The sequence below is a fragment of the Mus musculus genome, chromosome 7, assembly GCF_000001635.26.
Source record: "Mus musculus strain C57BL/6J chromosome 7, GRCm38.p6 C57BL/6J".
In the NCBI taxonomy this organism is placed as follows: domain Eukaryota; kingdom Metazoa; phylum Chordata; class Mammalia; order Rodentia; family Muridae; genus Mus; species Mus musculus.
Window position 1 is genome coordinate 112,952,990 of NC_000073.6, and position 19,907 is coordinate 112,972,896.

General features: G+C 46.6%; 1 protein-coding gene and 1 pseudogene across 1 annotated transcript; one reads left to right on the forward strand and one right to left on the reverse strand.

Moving 5' to 3' along the window:
• Positions 1-972: 972 nt before the first annotated feature.
• On the forward strand, positions 973-4,469 carry Rassf10 (Ras association (RalGDS/AF-6) domain family (N-terminal) member 10). The gene has a single exon (NM_175279.3). It carries the CDS (start codon positions 1,205-1,207, stop codon positions 2,729-2,731), a length of 1,527 nt encoding a protein of 508 aa, NP_780488.2. The 5' UTR covers positions 973-1,204; the 3' UTR covers positions 2,732-4,469.
• On the reverse strand, positions 19,062-19,907 carry Gm5599 (predicted gene 5599; annotated as a pseudogene).

Consider the following 19,907-nt stretch of genomic DNA (forward strand, 5'->3'; position numbering starts at 1 on the left):
GCTGGCAGGCCAGGAGGCTTGCTCATCATCACACCACTTGCACTGGACTTAGAGCACAGTGGGAACCCAGCAAATGTTCCAGGAAGGAATCATTCAATCGACCAAAGCACTTTCCAAGAAATAATGAGACATCCAAGGTCTTGAGGCAGGGGAGTGAGCTGTCAGATCTGGGCTTCCCTGGACAAGCCTTTCACTGAGAGGGTTTTAAGCTTCGATTAGAGTGGCTTTGAATTTCTTCTGTTCTGATACTTGATTCTCATCACTTCCAGACGACATTTAGATGCAATGGGAACAGTCATAGTAATAGCCTCGGTTTCCCCTTTGGAGTCAGGACTGGTGATCAATTTAGGTTTGGCCCTGACTTCTCTGTCAACAAGGCTGTGGGAAGTGGAGGGGCAAAGTGGGGACCTACAGATCTGACCTATGGGGAATTGGGTACCACCCTTAGATCATTGCAAATCTGATCATGGACCCCACTGTGGTTGAGGAAGACTGGAAGGTTTAGAGGCAGCGCTTACAAAGGTGAGCTGGTCAGGTAGTGGATCACAACGTCTCTAGTAGAAACTGTTAGGTGCCTCAGTTTCCCCGTCTGTGCAAAGTGCATTGTACAGAAGGCACAAGACCACGCACATCGGGTTAAGGTGTTTCCAACCAAGTCTAGAGGCAAGGCGTAGCTGAGCCCAGGGAGGCGCAGAGGTGCGGGCTCCAGGCGCAGAGCTGATGCCTAGAGGTGAAGGCTCCAGGCCTTGTATCAGAAAGGTCCCGGGAGTCCATCTTTGCTCTGAGTGGAAAAAACTAGGAACTGGACGCCAGTAACCTGAGCCAGGGGCAGACCCGTCCGCAGGGCTGGGAGGGGCGAGTTTGGGCGCCCCGCCTGCGGTGCTCTCAGCAGCGGCTCAGGGCGCTGGGGGGCGGGAAGAGGTGGAGCCAGGTGGGGAGGAGCAAAACCCGGAGGCCTCGGGCACCGCGGGCAGAGCCAGAGCCGCTGGAACCTGAGCCCCGGCGTGCTGCTTTGGGAGAGTCCGCCGTCCGAGCCGAAAGCAGCCGCTGCCCGATTTCAGTACATAGTCCGGGAGAAAGGCTAGTGAGGCCGGAGACAGGGTCACGGATTCTACTGCAGTTCGGGAGCTGCCAGGTTGCCCGCGCTGGCCCTGCTGCCCTAATTGCACCTAGCCGGACTTGCTCCTCACGTCCCGGTTGCGCCATGGATCCTTCGGAGAAGAAGATATCGGTGTGGATCTGCCAGGAGGAGAAGCTGGTGTCCGGCCTCTCCCGCCGCACCACCTGCTCGGACGTGGTGCGGGTGCTTTTGGAGGACGGCTGCCGGCGGCGCTGCAGGCAGCGGCGGGGCCAGCGACGGGGCTTGACGGAAGACCCTTCGGGCCAGTTGGAGCTGCCCGAGCCCCCGGACGAAAACGACGAGGATGACGACGACGCGATGCCCCCGGGCATGCTATGTGGGCCCCCGCAGTGCTATTGCATTGTGGAGAAGTGGCGCGGCTTTGAGCGCATCCTGCCCAACAAGACGCGGATCTTGCGCCTCTGGACTGCTTGGGGCGACGAGCAGGAGAATGTACGCTTCGTGCTGGTGCGCAGCGAAGCGTCGCTGCCCAACGCCGGACCGCGCAGCGCCGAGGCGCGGGTAGTGCTCAGCCGCGAGCGCCCCTGCTTGGCCCGGGGCGCCCCAGCACGGCCCAGCCTGGCCTTGACCCAGGAGAAGCAGCGGCGGGTGGTACGCAAGGCCTTCCGCAAACTGGCCAAGCTCAACCGGAGGCGCCAGCAGCAGCCGTCGTCACCTTGTTCGTCCACGTCGTCGTCCACCGCCTCGTCCTGCTCGTCGTCTGCTCGGACCCACGAGAGCGCGTCGGTAGAACGTATGGAGACGCTGGTGCATCTGGTGCTGTCGCAGGACCACACGATTCGCCAGCAGGTGCAGCGGCTCCGGGAGCTGGACCGCGAGATAGACCGCTACGAAGCCAAGGTGCACCTAGACCGCATGCGGAGGCACGGAGTCAACTACGTGCAGGATACCTATCTAGTGGGGGCCGGCATCGACCTGGACGGACAAACTCCTGAAGGGGAGCCGGAAGATGCGACACTGGAGGAGAAGGGGACAGAACCGGCGGCACCCCTGGACAGCGAGGCGCAGGCGGCAGCGTTGGAGGAGCTGGCCAGGCGCTGTGACGACCTGGTGCGGCTGCAGGAGGAGCGCGCCCAGCAGGAGGAGTTGCTAGAGCGCCTGTCCGCCGAGATCCAGGAGGAACTGAACCAGCGCTGGATGCAGCGGCGCAATGAGGAGCTGGCGGCTCGAGAGGAGTCCCTAGAGCCCGATGGTGGTCCGGATGGCGAGCTGCTGCTGGAGCAGGAGCGGGTCAGGACGCAGCTCAGCACCAGCCTTTACATCGGGCTGAGGCTCAGCACGGACCTGGAGGCCGTCAAGGCGGACTTGGATTACAGCCAGCAGCAGAGGGACATTAAGGAGCGCGAGCTTCAGGGCCTTCTCCAGAGTTTGCACACTTTTGAGCAGACGGTGGTGCATGATGGGGCTCTGGGTTCCAGCGGACCCTCTCGCGAACCTCAGCCTCAGACCTGTGCAGAAATGTGGGTAGACCAGGCCCGGGGACTGGCTAAGAGTTGCCCGGGCAACGATGAGGACTCAGATACTGGGCTGAGCTCCATGCATAGCCAAGACTCAGACTCGGTACCCCCTGTGTGTGAATCCCTTGTGTAGAAGTAGTAGGGAGCAAGCTTAGACGCTTGCAGAATGCACTGGTTTGGCCTGCTCAGGGACATGAAGTGAGGCCATGGGGGTGAGCTCAGAGTTCCCACGGATGGGTCTGGAGAGTGAGTGTGAAGGAGGGTCCTGGACAAGGAAGCCCTAAGCTTCTAAGCTTTAGAGGGAAGTGGAGTCAGGAGGTGAGAACCCCTCCCTGTTTTTTAAAAACACATTAGGTAAGTGATGAGGTCCAAGCCCATTTTCAAAACAAGAGAAAAGGAAAACATTACGGGACATTTTTTTTTTACCACTCCTGTGCATGGGAAGGACTGATGACAGCTAGAACTTTGGTCTGTGGCATAAAGTGCTGCTAAAAGAAAACACTTGGATGGAAAGGAAATTCCTTGAATGTTAATTGTGACTGGAAACGTGTTCAAACTAGCCAAAGAGGGCGCACTAGTGTTGGTCTCTGCCTTGCTTAACATCTTTGATAAAACCCATAGGCATCAAAATCCTGACTGTTTACATTTCTTCAGGTTTGGGAATTACCCATCTGCTAAATCATTTGCCTTTTATTTCTGTCAAAGGCCAAACTGCACTGGGATGCAAGGCTGGGCCTCTCCTTACTAAATACATTGTGTTAAAGGCTCCCCACCTTCAGCCTGAAACATAGCACTTTGAGTTATAAAATCCTGGCATACATAATCCAGGGTAAAAATGTAGTCTGGCTTTTTGGGGTGTGTTTCTGCAAAGGCAGAGGTGCTGGCTTGTAATTCATGATTCAATTACAGTTAAGAAGGGGGAGCTGCAGAAGGGGGTGCAGCCTGCTTTGCTGTTTTCAAAGAACGTTCTGGTGTCAGCTACAAGTTGGAAGTAAGAATCTCCGCATAGTGTTTAGCTGCTAACTACAGCTCCGTGATTAAACACCAGCTATGATCTTCATGAATTTTACCCAGACCCAAGTCCAACTTCAGTATCTTCGGTTGGAGATGAGGTTCTGGTTCTCAAGTAAACTGCAAGTGCCAATTAACTTCAGGTGCAAACAGCAGGGTTTACTAGCAAAGGCCCCAAAAGGGGGGGGGGAGGAATCTGATAGGCCACGGTGGGTAAACAAATAGAATAACCATAGATAGCAGGGAGCCATGGGGAAAGTGCATGAAGCTGAGTTAAGACTTAAAAGTTGCCCCTGGTTGGCCATTCCTCTGTGCGTGGAGGGGGGAGATATAAGGGTGACATTGTCTCCTGTAGCTGGTGAGAGTGCTGGGGAGCACTCGGTGTAATTGTTCCAGGTATTTCAATTTAAACCTATCAGTTGTAGTTAGCTGTTGGGCCAGTGGAAGGAGCCTGCTTGTCCATTTCCCTGTGGAGCCAAGTACTTTCTGAGGAATGTGGATCTAATCTGTCCAGAGGAAGTATTAACAATGGTGTGTGTGTGTGTGTGTGTGTGTGTTGTCAGTGAGGCGCAGAAGGCTGGTATCAACTGAACTAGTGAGGGGCTGGCTACCGTTCCCACAATGACATGCAAAGATATGTACAGAAGCGTGGGATTTGGAACTGTTTCTTCCCATTCGTGATCACCTGTCTGAGTGTCCCCAATGGGAGCATGTCCTCCTGAACTCCTCAATTCGCTATTGGAACGTCCCCTTTTCACAGACTGTCCCCACTCTGATGCCACCGTAGGATTATAACACAGGCGACCGGTTTCAGATGTTCAAGCAAAATCAAAATGAAAAGAGTTTTCTTAAATACTTGATACTTTTTGAGAGACTTTATTTGGTATCGTTATGTTGCGTAGTCTTGTCTGATGCAGAAAACATCCTTACACTTGGTTCTGTGGCGTCATTCAAAAGAGGAAGGGGAAAAAAAAAAACTGACCAAAAGAGCCTCCCCCTTCCCAGTCATTTGATTCGGTAGACACAAAGCTTAATGACAGCCTGCCTGTGGAGGCAGAGGTAAAATCCTCATTAGAGTGTGACAAATGCCACCTGTCTGAATGGTTTATGCTGGCAATGGGCTGACCTGGTGGTTTTTTAAATTATCATGCTTTTTTTTTTTCTTCCCCCTAGGGTTGTGGGGGGGTGGTTCTTGGACGTTTATTAACTTAGAAGGAACATAGAAGTTGGCAGAGCGCGACTGCCTGGCAGAAAGGAGCTGTTTTCCTTTTGACTATTATTATTTTAAACTTTGATGGGTCGCTGACGTCAGCAAATATGCCTGAAACCTGCAAAGCAAACATGCCACATCACAGGAGGAGGGCCTGCGGGGGTTTGGAGAACATTCTCTGTCCCTAACACATGAAGAGGTTGCCCTGCTTTAAAGAAAATGCTTCAGACAGCTGGGGGGCTTTGCTTCTAACAAAGGATAGTTTTCTCCTTTTTTTCTTTCGTTCCAATCAATTCTCTTCCTAAGAGGTATTCTCTGTGTGAGTAGGAGAGAAGAGGATTGGAGGCGGGAGGAGAGGCAGTGGTTCCTTTTGTAAAAAGTTCTTGTCACAACCATGTGTGTAGGCTTGAAGTCTCACTGATGAATGAGTGTTTTCCATTTTCCTGCATATAGATAATGCCCGTGACACTAAAGGTGAGTCAACACGGCAGACACTGTCCCTGGGAAGGGGACTCCTGTTCTCTGGGTGCTCCCAGGCCCTATGGAAATCCAGCACCCTTTCGAAGAGAACAGAAAACGCCATAAGCTCCTTCCCAGCTAGCCCCATCTTTCTTCTGGAATTAGGACGATCCACTGTGTGTGTGTGTTCCTATGCATCCCATTCGGGGTGCTCTCACAACCCAGCATCCCATGTGGCCTTACTATGCTGACTTCCTTCTATAAAATATGGTCATTAGGCCCAGGAGATGACGACTTAGTGAGTAAAAGGCCCTTGATACCAAGCCTGACAGAAGTTTGATCCTCCGGTCACACATGGTGGAAGGAGAGAACTGATTCCTGCAAGTTGTCCCCTGGCCTCCTCAGAGGTGCCTGATCATACACCTGTGACCTCACAGGAGCACACACATACACATTCAAGTGAGTGTATGCATGTGTACACACACACACACACAATGTTTTTTTAAAGAATGGTTATTATTTTTATTAATAGTTTCTTCCTTAGAAAAGCTGCACAGCACAATCTTGATGAAAAACGTGGAAACAACATGAATTTTGGAAAGAAAGAAGAGCCGCCACATTCAGGCTCTTACCACAGAAAGCCTGTTACTGCCAACATTTGCCAAAGTTCCCTTCAGGATTTTTTGTGCATTTTGAAGTTTTCCTATGTTGCTCTATTGTTACACATAGTTTTGATAAGATTGCATGCCTGCTTTGACCCCATACTGTGGCCAAACTCTCTTGAGCTTCATAGTTTCTGTGACAGCCCACGTTGTTAGCCCACATTCTAACTATTGTAAGATAACTCTGTGTTAGGCTCCTTTATGAGCGCATCTGCTTTGGGGACCCCCCCCCCTCACTTCTCTCAAAAGATTCCCAGGAAGAGAATTCTCACCTTCGAGAGGAGATGCATTTATATGCTTCAGGTGTCTTTGCCATGCTGCTTTTCAAACAATTTATTCTAATTAAGCTATGCATAAAAGTGCCCACTTTATCCTAGATGTCACTAGATATTGGGTTTTGTTTGTTAAAAAATAGTTTCATCAAAATTTATTAATTCTCATAGCCTCAAAATCAGGGCTGAACATCACCATCTTAAAGTGTCTTTGTAACAAGCTGGGCCAGTTGGTAGAGGTGTTTCGTCGACCGGGGTGCAGTTTGGTGACAGAGCGCTTGGGTAAATGCTCAAGGTCTCAGCTTTGGTCTAAAATCACAACAAGGACGGAAGCCTTTACTGATGAGTTAGGATGACATGGCAGGGCCTAGGGGTGTAACTCACTTGGTAGAGTTGCCCAGCTCTGGCTTTGATCCTCAGCACATGTGAAACCAGACCCAGTGGGTCATAACTATAATCCCAGCATTCAACAGGTGAAGGAGGAGGGTCAAAGATTCAAAGTCACACAGTGAGTTTGAGGCCAACCTGGGCTACATGAGATCCTGACTTTAAAAAGAAAAGGAGAGGAAAGGAGAGGAAAGGAAAGGAAAGGAAAGGAAAGGAAAGGAAAGGAAAGGAAAGGAAAGGAAAGGAAAGGAAAGGAAAGGAAAGGAAGGTAAAGAAGAGGAGGAGGAGGAGGAGGACAAGAGGAAGAGGAGGAAGAAGAGGGCATAGTGCTCTTTTCATTTTTTTCTTTCTTCTCTGGATAGATTGATTTACCAGCTAGCAATCTTGTCTCCTATCAGAGTTGGCCAATGATGTGAGAGTGGGAGGGGCCAAGGCTTCATAGGCACAGGACAAAGAAGATAACAGAAGAACTAGAGTTATAAAAACAAACAATTATCTTTTTCATCTCAGTCTAGCGGAACGGTGATTCTTAGAAGGTGATGTCATGAATACATTGTGTTTCTCTTTACAAACCTTTACCAAAAATTAAATGTAAACACAATAAACACACAGGCCAAGTTGCTAATTAACAGCTGCTAACAGTTTATGTTTGTCTGGGGTTTTCTTTCTAGCACCTGGGCTCAGTTTTAAATTCTTTTTAATTTAAAATTTTACTTTCCATGTATCATTCAGTTCTTAGACTAGTTTCCCCCTCTTTTTTTTTTTTAACTTGTATTTATTATTAATGGGCACATGCCACATTATGTATGGAAATCTGAGAATCCTTTTCGGGAGTCAGTTCTTTTCTTGCGCTATGTGGGTTCTGGTGGTAGTCAGGTTACTGGGCGTGGCAGCAAGTATCTTTACCCACCTAGCCATCTTGCCAGCCCATCCTTAAATTTTTGAAAAGGGAAGTGAAGTCTCCAGTGTGGAAACATTTGCCCAATGTACTTCCCTACAGGAAGGACAAGAGGGTAGATAGGGAAGCCACTGTTGTCTGAATTTTTCCAATAGACTACATCATAGGACGGCATGTATCTCCCTGTGAGGCAGGCCTTTTGGATCTCCACTTTTTACAATGAAACTAAGTTTGTCTTTCTGATCAATAGCTGACATGATCAGGGAATGGTGGTGGCATTCACCTTTAATCCCAGCACTTGGGAGGCAGAGTCAGGTGGATCTCTGAGTTTGAGGCCAACCTGGTCTACACAGTGAGTTCCAGGACAGCCAAGGCTATTACATATAGAAACCCATCTTTAAAAACCACACACACACACACACACACACACACACACACACACACACACACTCACTCACTCACAAAGCTGACAGGAGATTCCAGCACAAGCCTGACCTCACATCCAGCACACATGCCAGCCACCTGCACAGAGAGCTCTGCAGACCTGTGAGAGAGCAGTCATCTTGTTCAGTTGTTTCCTCCAGAGAGGAGGAACCATCTCCCCCATATTTCAGAGCTAGTGATTATCTATCAGGTGAAGATTTAGCACAAGACAGAGGTGAGACATTCCCAGGAAATATTTGAGTGGCTCGGAGAATTAGAAGGACAGGCACAGTGGCACACACCTTTAGTCCCAGCACTTGGCAGCCAGAGGCAGGTGGATCTCTGTGAGTTCAAGCCCAGCCTGGTTTACATAGTGAGTTCCAGAACAGCCAAAGCTATGTAGACCTTGTCTCAAACAGAAGAGGAAGAGAAAGGGAGAGGGGGAGGGGAGAGGGGAGAGGGGAGAGGGGAGAGGGGAGAGGGGAGAGGGGAGAGGGGAGAGGGAGAGGGAGAGGGAGAGGGAGAGGGGAGAGGGGAGAGGGGAGAGGGAGAGGGAGAGGGAGAGGGAGAGGGGAGAGGGAGAGTTGTGTGGCCAGATACATGAAGTCATTGATGGTGACAACCCAAGCTGTGCCAGAGCTGTCTCTAGCTTTTTAGTTTTATTGACAGGGTCTCATGTAGCTCAGCCCAGCTTTGAACTCTTTATGTGGCCAAGAGTGACTTTGAGCTCCTGACTCCCTGACCTCAGATGAGTACTGGAAGTACAGACATGCAACACTATGCAAGCTTATGTGGTGCTGGGGATAGAACCCAGGGTCTCCTGCATGCTAGGCAAGCACTCTGCCAACTGACCACACCCCAGTCTACCCAGAACTTTTAACTGAATCTTTTCTATTAAGCCACTCCATACAGGTATCTTAGGGAAGAGTCAGGGGCAAGAGTTACTGTGCCCTACAAGACCCTGTTCCCATGCATTTAAACCTGTGTAGCTGGGTTAAGGACATCCTTGGTCACATTCCCCCCTATGTGGAATAAGACCTGAAGACCACTGCCCCCTCCTCTGCCCTTTTATCTATTCCTCTTGTGAATCATTTAACACGTATTGTATGTCCCCAGAGCATCTAGGATGGTATCTGAGTTTCTTAGCTGGATTGGAGTTGTTGGTCTTCCACCTAAAGGCCCTTCTCTCAGGCCGACATGAACCTCAGTAAAGACTGCAGAATTGAGTCCACTCTACTTATTTATTCAGATCACACTTCAACCCTGAAGATGCTCAATGGCGTTCCTCTATCTTATTTGACTTCACTGCATGCTCCCTGTGCTGGTTGGCATTCTATTACTGCAACGAAATACTTTAAGAAATCAACTTAAAAAGACAAAAGGTCTATTTGGTCTCCGAGTTTTGGAAGTTTCAATCCATGATCAGTTTTGGACCTGTGTGGAGAAAGCACATTGTGTCAGGGAGGTCATGATGGAACAAACAGTTCATTCTCATGGCCAGGAAGTAAGAAGAGAAAGGACTAGGAAATGGCCAGAATCCTACAACCTCTCTGAGGACATGCCCCTCATGACTCAAAACTTTCCATTAGATCTACCCTTGTAAGTTTCCACAACATCCCAATTGCAGTATGATGGGTCCCAGAGGCTTTCGGGGGTCATAGCAGATCTAAATTACAACATTGCCTTCTCAGATGGTTAAGTCAACCATCAGCTTGAAGGCTCTAGGCCAGTGAATTACTTTTTCTAGCACTGAGACCCTTTAACACAGTTCCTCATGTTGTGGTGAACCCCAACCATAAACTTATTTTCATTGATACTTCATAACTGTAATTTTTGCAAGCATTATGAATCATAAGGTAAACCTCTGTGTTTTCTGATGGTCTTAGGCGGCTCCTGTGAAAGGGTCATTTGATCCACCCCCCCCCCCCAAGGAGTCTTAATCCACAGGTTGAGAACCACTGCTCTAGATTCTAGAGTCTAGAATCACCCGCTAGAGAAGCCCTCTGGGCATGCCTGTGAGGGATTATCTTGTCTAGACAATCAAGATGGGAATCCAGCCCAGAGAGGGTAGCACCAATCCCTAGGCTGGGACCCTGAACTGTATACAAAGGAGCAAGAGAGCTGAGCAAAAGCACTCATCATCCTCTGCTTCTTGACAGCGGATGTCCCCATGACCCAGAGGGAGCCCCTTCTTTCTCTGCCAGGGTATTTTAGTTACAGCAACAGGAAAAGTAACTAAAGAAGCATGGTAACATTATTAATCTCCTAATCTGTAAACAGTTTATCTATCTATCTATCTATCTATCTATCTATCTATCTATCTATCTATCTATCTATCTTGTCTTTAGTTTATTGCAGCAATTGTATAGTTTTCTGTATCCAAAGTTTTACCTCTGCCAAAATCATTCCTGAGTATTTTATTTAAATTTTTTTATTCTGGGTGTTATAGCAAATGGAACTGTTTTCTCACTTTCCTTTCTAGGATGTTTATTGTCAGTGAAGAGAATTATGTTGGCTTTTATTCACTGAAACTTTGCTAAACTTATTGGTCAGCCATGCTTGTGTGTCTGCACATGAATGTGATCTTTATGATAGTCTATGTAAAAATGTGCCATTTGCAAGAAGAGGTATTGTTTCTTTCTGATTTGGACTATTTTTATTTCAATTTCTTGACTATTTTCTTGACATCTATCTATCTATCTATCTATCTATCTATCTATCTATCTATCTCTATAACTTATTTATATGTATTTTGCATATATATTCCTAAAAATGTAAGTATAACCTACTCAGTGTATAATGTGGGATGTATGTTTTCAGGGCTGACCATTTGGTGTTGGATAACCAATTAGTGTGCTCTTTCCCAGAAGGATTTTCTCCTGCTCGCAACATTCCTTAACTGCCTGTAATTCTTTGTGTAGGGTTGATCCCTTCTTCGTTTCCCCCTCCCATTACCACTGTCCTTTAAAAAAGTATTTGTTTTTAAGTATGAATCTCTGTGTGTTTATAGGCATGTGTGCGCAGGCACTCATGGAGGCCAGAACAGAGTGTTTGGATCCCTTGGAGCAGGGGTTGTAGGCCATGGTGATCTGCCTGCTGTGGGTGCTGGGAACTGAACTCAGGTCTTCTGGAAGAGCTCCAACCCCTGAGTATCTCTCCAGCTGCTTCCCCACCCCATCCTCACTTTCCTAGTCTTTATGTCTCTCATTCTTGCTTTCATCTTTGTTGTCCTCTGCTTTGAGCTTAGCTTACTCCTCCTTTTCTAGACACTTAAGGTAGTTAAGAGACCAATCTAAGACCTTTTTGTGCCAACCCATGTGTTTACTGCTATGAATGTTACTCTTAGCACAGCTTTAGCTGCATCCTAGTTGCTTTGATACTCAGTACTTGTTTCATTTCTGTTGTGATGAAATACCCTGATGAGAAACAGCATAGGAGAGAAAGGATTTATTTCAACTTATAATAACAGATGACATCCTGCCATTATGGGGAAGTCAAGGTAGGAACTCCAAACAGCTGGTCACACCACATCCACAGTCGAGAGTAGAGGCAAAATGAATGCACACATGCTTATTTACGTACTTGTTTGTGCTCAGCTCGATTTCCCCACTCATACAACCCAGGGCTCTGCTGGGAACAGTGTTTTGTTTTCATCTGCTACAAGGATTCTTAACTTCACCTGTGATTCCTTCTTTGATGGATTCATTCAGAGTTTGCTGTTTAATCGCCACATTATTTGTGAATTTTCTAGTTTTCTTTCTGTTATTTTTGCCTGTTCTATTGTGATTTTAAAAAGGCAGTTTTTAAAAAATTATTTATGTGTATATACAGGTGTTCCTATAAGCCAAGAGTGTCAGATCCCCTGGAGCTGTGTTACAGGCAGTTGCAAGCTGCCTGATGTAGGTGCTGGGAATTGAACTCATGTCCTCTGGAAGAGCAGTACATGCTTTTAACCACTAAGCCATATCGGCAACCACCAACAGGTTATTATTATTTTTAATGATTTTAATCTCCTTAAATGTATTATGTATCTTGGAGAATTTTCCATGTGCAGATGAGAAGATGTATATTGAACTCTTGGTGGGAATGACATCATGTTTGTTTCTCCTGGGAATCATTGGCCTAAGGTTCAAGGGCCCATGTCCTTCTCTAGTTGTTCTATCTGAAAGAAGTCTGTCAAAGATTCCTGCTGTAACTGTAGAGCTATTGTGGTTTTTTCCTCACTTATTTTGCTGACATTTGCTTCATTCTGTGGGGTTCTGATACTTAGTAAATATATGTTTATAATTGATATGACTCTATGGTGAATTGATCTTATTAATATTTGACATTCTTTTTTTGTACCAGATGGTGACTTAAGGTCCATATTGTTTGGTATTAATAAGGCTATCCCAGTTATTGTTTAGTTACTATTTATATGCAATATATTTTTGTATTATTTCACATTTAGCATATTTTTATCTTTGAATCTAAAATGAGCGTTTTAAAAAATTTGTTGTGATACCATTTCCATGTGTTTATTTATCTAATTGTTTATATGGAGAGTGGGTTTCACTAGGTTGCCCCTTCACTATTTGATTTTGAATATCTAAGTTCAGATGAATTTCCCACCTCAGTCTCTCAAATAATTGGTACTATATAACCAGGTCACTATTTCTGGATAAGGACTTTCTAAAATCACTGACTTTAAGCCAGGCAAAGTAGCACACTCCTATCATTCCAGGAACTTCAAGGTAGAAACATGAGGGTCAAGAGTTCTAGGCTAACATGGTGTGCTCACTAGTTTTATGTCAACTTGACATAAACATTAACGTCAGTTAAGAAAATCCCTCCATACAATTGGGCTCCAGGGAAGCCCAAAAAGTCTTTCTTAATTAGTGATTGATCTGGGAGGCCAGACAATGGAGGTACCAGCCCTGGGCTGGTGGTCCTGGGTTCTATAAGAAATCAGGCTGAGCAAGCTATGGGGAACAAGCCAGTAAGCAGCGCCTCCCATGGCATTTATATCAGCTCCTGCCTCCAGGTTCCTGCCTTGCATGAGTTCTTGCTCTCACTGCTTTTGGTGATGAACCATTATATGGAACTAGGAGTGAAATAAACCCTTTCCTCCCCAAATTACCTTTAGTTATGGTGTCTCATCATAGCAATGGTAACCCGAACTAAGACTACACAGATCCTATCAATAATAATAATTATGATAGTATTATTATCATATTATTAATAATATAATAATAACAAACAATAGCAACAACATCAGTAATAATAATATGATTTTTACTTTTTAAAAATAATTTATAAGTCAGAACTACCATGTGGAAAGTTTCTATTATGTACTTTTCCTTCCTGCTTGCAGACCATGTTTCCTTTGTCTCTTTGCATGCTCCATGATTTGTTGTTGTTGTTGAAAACTGGACATTATAAACAATATAACATCCCAACTCTGAAAATCAGAGTCTTTGTTGCTGCCTTTGATAGTTTCCTTCAGTTTGCAACTTCTGCTTGTTCGATTAGTAACTTTCTTGAATTTATCCTGTAAAAGCATCTTGTGACCGCAAAGGTCTGCATAGGTAGCCTGGTGGCTGTTAATGATTGGACAGAGTTCCTTAAATGCTAATTCATCTCTCAACCGTTCCCAGGGGCTCTGTGTGAGTCAGGTTTTGGTTTGGTCAACTTCACTTTCCCCTGGCTTAGAGCCTGGCGGTCAGGTCATTCAGAGCTTAGTGCTTACTTAGTGCTCTTAGGTTTTCCCTGGTCACACACACTCCATATTCAGGATGAGGCTGTCTAGATTCCTAGAAAAGTGCCGGAGCGTGAGTGATTCTTGATTTTCTATTATAATCTCTGCTTCAATTACCTGTACCTGTTCTTGACCAACACCTGCAGGGGAAAGGGGCGGGTGAAATAAAAACCAACTAGACAGGTCAAAGGATGGTGACACTCAGAGAAACCTGTCTGGTCCCCTTAGTCCCTCCTGAGGTGTTGGTTTACATTGTAATTGCTTACAGAGCTGCGCCTTTGCATGGTGATTGCAGGGCTGCCTGTTTGCTCTGTGATTGCAGGGCTGCCTGTTTGCTCTGTGATTGCAGGGCTGCTGGTTTGCACTGTGATGGGTTGCAGGGTTGCAGGAGGGGGGAGGCCGGAGGTGGGAAGGAGGGTTCCTTGTGATTCTGGGGCTACTGATTTTCAAGGCTTCTGTGGAGCTGGGGGAGGGGGATGGGAATAGTGTGAGTGCAAGCAGCAGAGAGCACAGGTGTGCTGGATCTTCTTATTCAGTTAGTTCCCTCCTCCCTCCCTTCCCCCTCACTCCTTCCCTCCTTCCCTCCCTTCCTTTCTCTGTCCCTTTCTTTTGATACAGAGTCTCATTACATAGCCCCAGACTGACTTCAAACTTGTGATCCCCCTGCCCAGGTTCTGGGATTACAGGTCTCTTTGGGTTGTTGGAATCTGCAGAATTTTGGGAGATGTCTTGTTTTTTTCTGACAAGTGGCATTTCAGAGGTTCTCACTGTGCCCTTCTCTACCACCACACTAAACAGGGCGTTTTCTGTTTCCCCTTTCTGGGATGGATAGAATTTTCTTTGGCCAATTTGAAAGCAGTGTCTTTAATTTAGCTCTTCTGTTTCTCCAAACTTACCAAGAACCATACTTACATTTCTTCTGTTTGACCAATTTAGAAACTTATCAAGCCGGTGTTTGCCCTTAAGCAAGAGAAGATGGGCTAACAACCTGCATTCTGGTCTCTGGTTTCTATTTTTTCATAACGGTATCGTTTTCAACTGTAATTCTAGAAAGCTGTCCTTAGCTGGTAATAGCCTCTATCAGTATATTTTTTGGGGGCTACATGAAGGTACACACTACCTTGAACAAAATGATACCTTCATGTTTTACTGAGACATTCAAGTCAAAAATAAGATACCGAGGCTGAGAAGGCAGCTTCATGGACACGTGTGCATGCAAGTATGAGCACCTGAGGTCAAATCCCCAGGACCCACATCCGCTGGATGAGGTAGTACACACCTGTAATCCCAGGGCTCTTACAGGGAGCTGTAAGATAGGAGTATAGGGGGATGGTCTGGTGCTGCTTATATTCAAATGCTAAATTCTGCACCCAAAAATCTGGTTGCTCCAAGAAGAATAGATCCTCAATATACCAGCCTTTGTTGTGTAACCCTTGCTCCCCAATTTAAAACTATTGGTTAAATAAAACTGGCAACAGCCAATCACTGGGGAGGATAGAGAGAGGTGGAGTTTGAGTTACCATGCTAGGGTCACAGATAGGGACCATGAGGAGAAGGAGAAAGGAGAGAGGGAGAGAAGGCGCCTGGGGGAGAAGACTCATGACGGACCAGGAGCATGTACTGAGTGAGATGCCTCCCAGGGTGCCAGACTGCTGGAGGAGAAATAACCCAGAGGATTTCAAACAGCAAGTATTTGGGGAGCACATTTGGGGTAGTAGCCAGAGTAGCTTTGGAGATTTAGATTAGGGGTGATCCCCCCCCCCCGTAATTGGGCAGAGCCTAATAAGTAAATATCATAGTTTGAAACACATTCATTTGAAGCTAGACAGGGGTTAAGTTTAATTGACAATATTTTACACTGGTGCCAAAAATGCTGTAGTAAATTTTATTCTGTTCTCCCCCCCTCCCCCCGCTCCCAGCCCCCACATAGACCTTATAGTTCCCAAATAAAACACACAAAACCTCTAGATTATCATAAGCCTTAAAGCACTAGAGCTGGGCAGACATCAGCCCTCTAAGCTGTTTTGTCTACTTCTCTCACTTGCCTGGTTCTGCCTGGGCTGCTCCTACTCCAACAGGCCAGCCCTCATAGCCATGTTCTCACCAGCCACCTCCTCCACAGCAACTTCTTCCCTCCCTCCTCATGGTCCCTGCCTGAGACCCCAAGCCCAGGAACCTTTGTCCTGCCCCATCTTTTCTGCCCAGCCTAGGCTATAGGCATCTTTACTAACCAATCAGGGATAACTTGGAGGCAACCTTTACATATCATCATTTGGTGTACATGAGCCTCATGGGGGCAACCAGATTTTGGGGACCAGTATTTCGCATTTGAATATATAGCAGTACCAGACCAACCCCCTACTTAGGAGAATTTCTGGAAGCTCCCAGGTAAGCTAGCTTAGAGGAGACAGGCTGTGCACAAAAGACTGCCTCACAAAGCTGGAAAATGAAGGCTGACACCTGAAGTTGTCCTCTTGACTTTGTAACTATGCTGTGATACATGCAGGAACACACACACACACACACACACACACACATGTAAATCTAATTTAATTTTTTTTAAAAAAATTCTGGTTTGGGGATTTATTTATTTATCCACTAGTGTACTTATTGAGACGGTGTCTCGCTGTGTAGCTCTGGCTGTCCTGGAACTTACTGTGTAGACCAGGCTGATTGCGATGTTTGCTTCATACTTACATATCCCCCTGCCTCTGTCTCCCAAGTGTTGGAATTAAGGAATGCATCACCATGCCTGGCCTGGTACTGGGGGTTTAAAATAGATCCAACCCATCACCTCCACACTTTCAAAACAACAACTCCACTTTGAAGAGCCTCTCAGAACATTTGCACGTGTAAAGAGTGCAAACTCACAAGGCTCATTGAAGCTGTGTGTCACAGAGAAAGCTGAGAGACCACCTCTGTGTTTACAGACTGCTAGAGTCATGCTCCTTCTGTTGTATGGCTTCTCACATCACACAGGCAGTCTGCACTGAGAACGTTTCTGCTATGGCAATGAGCAAGAACACAAGCTGGTGGGCGTGGCATAAATCCACTCCTGATTTCCCAAACTCTACACATGATACATTTCCTAGCATTGTTCTCTGAGAAAGCCTGGAGTCAAAGCTTGTACACTCGTGCCCAGCACCCCTCACACCTACACTGTGGCCCCTACGTGTCTTTTTCCATGACAAGGGAAAGGGGCCCTGAATCTGACCTACTTAGAACCTGTCTTACCTAGGGCTTTACTGCTGTGAACAGACACCATGACCAAGGCAACTCTCACAAGGACAACATTTAATTGGGGCTGGCTTACAGGTTCAGAGGTTCAGTCCATTGTCATCAAGGTGGGAATGTGGCAGTGTCCAGGCAGGCATGGTGCAGAAGGAGCTGAAAGTTCTATATCTTTATCTGAAGGCTGCTAGAAGAATACTGACTTCCAGGAAGCTAGGATGAGGGTCTTAAAGCCCACACCCACAGCGCCACACCTTCCCAACAAGGCCATACTTCCAAATAGTGCCACTCCCTGAGCCAAGCATATTTAAACCATGTCACAACCTAAGGCGCAAAGGGGCTGAGGTGGGCTCCTGCACCCCAGGTGCTAGAAAGCTAGGAAACCTAGCAATTTTGTGTTTTACACGGTGGATGTTTGCCACCAATGAGGGGATGTGAGTTTGATTCCTAGGTGAGAATCGACTGCTGTAAGTGTTCCTCTGACCATAACACACTCACCTCAGCACCCGAGCTCTCCTTTCTCTCATCACAGAATAAATAATTATAAAACAAAACTGTGTTGATGTCTACAGAACTTGAGGTCAGCCCTAAGGGGCTCCTGATGGTTCAAAGTGAGAAAAATTGACTTTAATGATCATGACAACTGTTAATGGATTCATCCTGAAACATAAAAACATAAAGCTTCTAAATGACCTAAAGAAAGAAAAGAAATTAGCTTCTTAATTACCTCTGGGGGTTGCTAGGATACCAAGTTGTTTTTCTCGACATCAATAATAAAAAGAACATTTATTCTGCCTTTCCTGAACACACTGTGTTTCTAAGTCATCAAACAGTTGATAAGGATAAATTCTTTTCACAAGAATTTCAGTCTGCAGTGGAGGGGGTGGGAATGAGCTAGGTATTCTTTGTGTGGCCACATGGTCACCAAGGAGAACAGCCAGTGTCAAGAAGACATTGAGCTACAGTGTCAGTATGTGCCACTGAGACCCAGGGCTCTCTGGTATCCCTGTATCTCCTGGCCTGATAACTTGGGGAGTACTGGATTCTGTTCAACAAATGTTCTTCTCATATGGTGCATTTATATCCAAAGAGGGGTGTGGTTCTACTGAGGAAGAGGAGTCTGGCAACAGAGGAACTTGTAGGGTGTGATTTTCAATACGCAATCAGCTAAATTCACGTTTCGAGAGATTCTACAGGGCAAACGCCTATAAGAAGGAAGAGGATTTAACTATTATAGCTAAGCTAGATTAAAGGAGATTGTGATGTCCTGGTCTCATCACACTTGGCAGTTTGTAAATACAGCTTTGGAGAGAAGCAAGCATGTCCACAACCCTCTTTGGAAAAAGGGTCTCTATAAAGGCTATTACATAAAAGTAAGGTCACTAGGGAAGATGACCCTGAGTGATCCAGTGTCCTTATAGAAGGGGAGTTTGGATCAGAAACAGATGCCAAGGGGAAAAGGTATGAAAATACCCAGAACCAGAGCACTGTGTCTTCCAGAGACATTGAAGACAACCAGCCAACCCCTGTTGGTGGGACAGAGTTGTCAGAGTGCCACCATCCACCCCTTGAACTTGACAATACCTTTCCAGTTGTTTGAAGCTATCTCATTTGTGGTACTCAGTTACAGCCCTCAGGAACTAAGAGACTGAAGGAAGAAGATAGGTTTTCTGCCTTCTATAGGTTTCCAGGGTCAGGGAGGGTTCCATGCTATGGCCTAGCCTGTGTGTCAGAAGTCAGGTAGGCACTGATAAGGACTAGCTATAACCAAGATCACCTTTGATGAGGCAGTGAGGGGTTGGGACTGTAGGTCCAGGGGCGAGGGGAGGAAGATTACAGCAAGATTGTATCAGATGCTACATGGCAACTTTCTATGTGAAGAGAGAGAAGTTACAGAGGGGTGTGGCTTGAGTTTGAGGAGAGAGCAGCAGCTGGAGGGGCTGCGATCTGACAGACAGTGCTTTCAGTGTAGTGAGATAACAGGGGTGGGTCAGGCGGTTTACTAGACAGCTATTCTACCTCCAGGTACATATTGTTTGTCCTACTGCGATTGTTGGTATTTGATGGCTTACAGGATCTAAAATACCTAGAAGGCAAGCCTCTGGGCACGGGATGGGATGGGGTTTCTAGATTATATTAATTAAGGTTCAAAGGTCTATCCTCTTTTTTTTTTAACTTTGTAATTATATTTATGTACAGAAAACTTAGTGTACATTTAACCCGATTTAGTGGCGAGTTCCTTAGCCTTTGCCTTTTCCAGCTTGGCAATGCGAGCCACAGACTTAGGACCCAGGACGCTGCCTCCCCAGTGGCGACGGATCTCGTCATATCTGTCATTATAATTGGTCCTAATAGCTTCCACCAGCTTAGCCAGAGAACCCTTGTCTTCCGAGTTAACCTGTGTGAAGGCAACAGTGGTGCATGTTTTCCTGTGGACCAGGCACCCCAGCCTGGCCTTTCCCTTGATGATGCAGTAGGGCACCCCCATCTCTCGACACAGGGCAGGCAGGAAAACCACCAGCTCAATGGGGTCTACATCATGGGCAATCACCACCAGCTGAGCCTTCTTGTTCTCCACCAAGGTAGTGACTGTATTGACTCCTGCACAGAGGACAGGTGGTCTCTTGGTTGGGATGTCGCCTTTGCCAGCAGCTTTCTTCTCAGCACGGGCCAGTAGCCTTTTCTTCTTCTCTTGCTTTGTCTCCGGCCTGTACTTGTGGGCAAACTTAAGCAGCTGAGTAGCTGTCTGCCTGTCCAGCGCCTGGGTGAACTGGTTAATGGCAGGAGGGACTTTGAGCCACTCATAGAGGATGGCTCTGTGCGGCTGCAGCCTGATGTAGTGGGGCCATTTGACGAAGCGCACTAGATCTCTTTGGGCTGGATGTCCTGTCCAATGCCAAAGTTCTTGGGCCTCTTCTCGAACAGAGAGTTGACCACCTTCTTGGCCTCCTGCTTCTTGATGATGGTGGTGGCCAGGGCTACCTTCTTCCCTTTGGGCATCTTGTTTGGCTACTGGAGA